Source organism: Dipteris shenzhenensis, chromosome 29 (assembly GCF_047967505.1).
Source record: "Dipteris shenzhenensis isolate YYH24624 ecotype China chromosome 29, Dip_SZ_1.0, whole genome shotgun sequence".
In the NCBI taxonomy this organism is placed as follows: domain Eukaryota; kingdom Viridiplantae; phylum Streptophyta; class Polypodiopsida; order Gleicheniales; family Dipteridaceae; genus Dipteris; species Dipteris shenzhenensis.
This window is the reverse complement of record NC_141624.1, coordinates 23,002,530-23,006,160: the sequence shown is the minus strand read 5'-3', so window position 1 is coordinate 23,006,160 and position 3,631 is coordinate 23,002,530. Positions and strand designations below refer to the sequence as shown.

General features: G+C 47.5%; 1 protein-coding gene across 1 annotated transcript; it reads left to right on the top strand.

The window, feature by feature from the left end:
* The first annotated feature begins 1,686 nt into the window (after positions 1–1,686).
* Positions 1,687–3,093, top strand: LOC147882598 (UBP1-associated protein 2A-like). The gene has a single exon (XM_087400455.1). It carries the CDS (start codon positions 1,687–1,689, stop codon positions 3,091–3,093), a length of 1,407 nt encoding a protein of 468 aa, XP_087256581.1.
* Positions 3,094–3,631: the final 538 nt, after the last annotated feature.

Genomic DNA, 3,631 nt, shown 5'->3' with positions numbered 1-3,631 from the left:
CAAGCCCATCTAGATTATCAAAAATTTCCTTCCATTTCAATCTAGTTCTCAATAGTATCTGCTTAATCGTAACATGTCTAACTGGGGACAGTTTTCCATCGAGTTATACATCTTTAAGCAGTGTAGGAGTCTTCACCTAGCAAAACTCTCATTTTAGCAAATGTGTTTCTGTAAAGGATTCCCTAACGCAAATCTTATGATATAAGCATTTGAAAAACCTTTAATATCAAAAATCACAATTTCAAGGTTGGAGGAAAGGAATCTGGTTGATTTGCTATATATTAACTGGCATATAGTTACTAGCTTATTTTACCATGATGAATAAAGATACCAGGCAATAAGTATTGGTGTGAATATATAAAGGTGGGGTTTTACTTCATTCACCACAATTGTTCCATACCTTATCTTTGGCGATTTTGCCAACAGGAATATGTGAGCATCAATGGATTGTTTCTAAAATATTGAAAAAAAATCAATGTTAGAAGTCGACTCGAATTACCTTTTGAAAGCTTGATCAAAGCACTTTATAATATAGAAAACACATATGCACTACTTGCCTATCGACACCTCTCTAGAGACAACCTATCCTATCAATGCATCAAGCATTTAAAATTGTGTACACATGCTAGAATGTTGAGTTTAGTTGTCGTAGTCATTACCTTTGTTGCTCATAAAAGGACCTAAGTAAACATCTCGTGCAAGAGAATATGGCTTGCAGATGCATGCACTTCCCCACTTGCTATTATATTTACCACTAAAAGCCTCCCAGGGCATTTAAATAATATATATATGCATACTAATTGTAAAGAAGAGTGCACAAGTGAGGGTGGGTAATGCCTCTTATAAGTATATTGGAAAGTGTACATAGGTACATAGAGTACCGTCTAGTCTTATTTAACTCTTATGGTTTAATATAGCTCTGCATAACCTTTCACCTTAGCAACCTTATTCAAGGCCCGGTTCATATCAAGCAATGGCCAAAACGATGGATCGTCATGATCCAATGAGAGGCAGGCAGGTGGAATGAGTTTCTCAGATCATCTGACAGCAATCTTCAGCTCGGGTTAACGTCGAGAGATAGCTCATAGCCAAGTTTTGAGAATTTATGTCCATCTTGGCACCCATGCCCATCTCCACTCATCTCTCTCATGAGCCAAGGAGGAAGATGATGAGCCAAGGAGGAAGATGAATATGCCCAAAAATTCTAAGCCGATGACATTGGGTGGGAAGTTGGTGTGAACCTCATTGCACTCAAGACATCGGAGGTTGGGAGGTTGGGTTGGGCACCATTCGTGAGATTGGTGTGAACCCAAATCGAGAGAAGGAAAATCCAACTCTCCATTACCTATAGCGCTACTCTCTGAAAGGAGGCACAGGTAACTATGTCCCCCGATACTAGGATGGAAATGTGAAAAGGCTGTGGCTGAAAGAGCGTACTTCTTGGCGAAGTTCTTGATTCTTCATTTTCTTGGTCAAATCCTTTCTTCTACCTTCCTTGTGTGCAAATATTTGGCTCACGCGCAGCCCCATTTGTGCAGAGAAGCTCGTCTCCGTTCTCTGCAAAGCAACTCCTCATCTCGCTCCATAAGCCTTTTCCAATATCTCTATACCCTCCCTGTTCAGCCGAGCCAGCCACCTCCGTCTCCACAGCTGCTCCATTCTAGCCCACCAGCCGCCTCCATCGCCATGGACCTCAAGAAGCGTAAGCTCGACGAGAACGGCTCCTCCGATACGCATGTCCTCACGGCCGAGGACGTCCTTTACCTCGTCGACCCTTTCTCGAAGGAGCAGCTCCTGGAGATCGTCCAGCGGGCCGCGCTGCGGCACGAGGACGTCCTGGGCGACGTGAGGAAGGTGGCGGACAAGGACCCAGCGCGGCGGAAGCTGTTTGTGAGGGGGCTAGGCTGGGAGACGAGCAGCGAGGCGGTGAGGAGCGTGTTTGCGGAGTTCGGGGAGCTAGAAGAGGCAGTGGTAATCACGGACAAGGGAAGCGGGAAGAGCAAAGGGTATGGGTTTGTGACGTACAGGCACATGGATGGAGCGTACAGGGCGTTGAAGGAGGCGAGCAAGGTGGTGGAGGGGAGGATGACGGTGTGTCAATTGGCAGCAGCAGGCCCTAATGGAGGTGGTGGTGCTTATCAGCAGTTCAACAATTCAAATGCTTATCAGCAATTCAACAGTTCAGACGAGAGTGTTGCAGGTCGCAAAATCTACGTAGGTAACGTCCCCTCTGATATGCATTCAGAAACTCTCCTCTCTATCGTCTCCCAGTATGGCGATGTCGAGGAAGGCCCCCTCGGCTTCGACAAACAAACTGGTAAATCCCGTGGCTTCGCCCTCTTCATCTTCAAGTCTTCTGCCTCTGCCCACCGCTGCTTGGAGCATCCCCGAAAGGACGTCGATGGCCATCAGCTCCACTTCAAGCTCGCTAAACCTCCCAAGCACAAGCAGCTGCAGCCAGGAGCTTACTCTACTACTTCCAAGCCAGGTTCCTCTTCCTCGCAGGACGATCACCTAGCCATAGCCATCGCTCAGCAGCAGCAGCTTCACCTCCATCATGAGCAATTAGCTCGCTCCTCCAACCTTTCCTATAGTCTATCTAGCCTCTCCCGTCTCCCCAATCTCGATCACGGCATGCAGCATCACCTCACTCGCTCTTTTGCTGCTGCTTCTCAAGGATTCCACCCCACCGACGCCTCCCAGCTTGCCAACCTTGCAGGCATGAGCTCCCCCATTCGCCACCTCGCCCTTTCCGCCTTCCTCAACCCTTCCTTCGATTCTTCCCTTGCTGCCTCTCTCTCTCACAGTGATTCCCACGGCCTCCTCGGCCATGCCTCCATCCCTCCAGCCCTTGCTTCGTATGGAATCCACGGCCTTGGCTCCCACGTTGCAGCTTTAGTAGGTCCTCATTCGGCAAATAATACTGGCGTTCCCAGAGCTTCGCTCTATGGCGTCTCACCTTCGAGTTCCCAGAACTCCCTTCTTCAAGGTAGCGCTGTTCATCCGTCCATAGCTCATGGGCTGTCGCTGCAAGCTTTACCTGTGGTAGCGCAATCCGCGGGACAACGTTCTCAGTCACACTCTTCGTACTAAAATTAATTGGCGGGTGCTTTGTTGCATCTGCACGATTCCTGGCTATTAATTGATTTTAAGGTCATATTGTCGTCTTTCACCTGATCCAACATGTACCAGTAGCACACTCCAAGGACTTCCCGCTTAGTCCACACTTATGCGATGAGAACAGGTTGATCACTCAAGATGATTCAAGGGACCTCCATGTTAATGTGCGTACGCTATTTAGCCACGCGTGTTGCAACGTTAAATACAATAAGCACTTGTGGTAGAGACTTTTCCTTGTGTACTTACGCGCGGGCTTTATGTATAATGGTATCCGGAAATAAAATATGGAAGTGTCGACGGAGGTTTCGAACGGTTTGCTTCAGAATCTAGTACCAAAACTTTTTCCTAATGTTCATAACAGAAAATTTGATCAGGGAAAATGAATAGAGTAGAGGACGGTCAAGCCAAAGAACACTAAGGGAGATAGGAGATACGGCAAGGTGACCACAAGGACGTCCGAAGGACAAGGCGCTATTTCGGACGAGGGAGGTTCCATCTGGTGTTTTTTCCC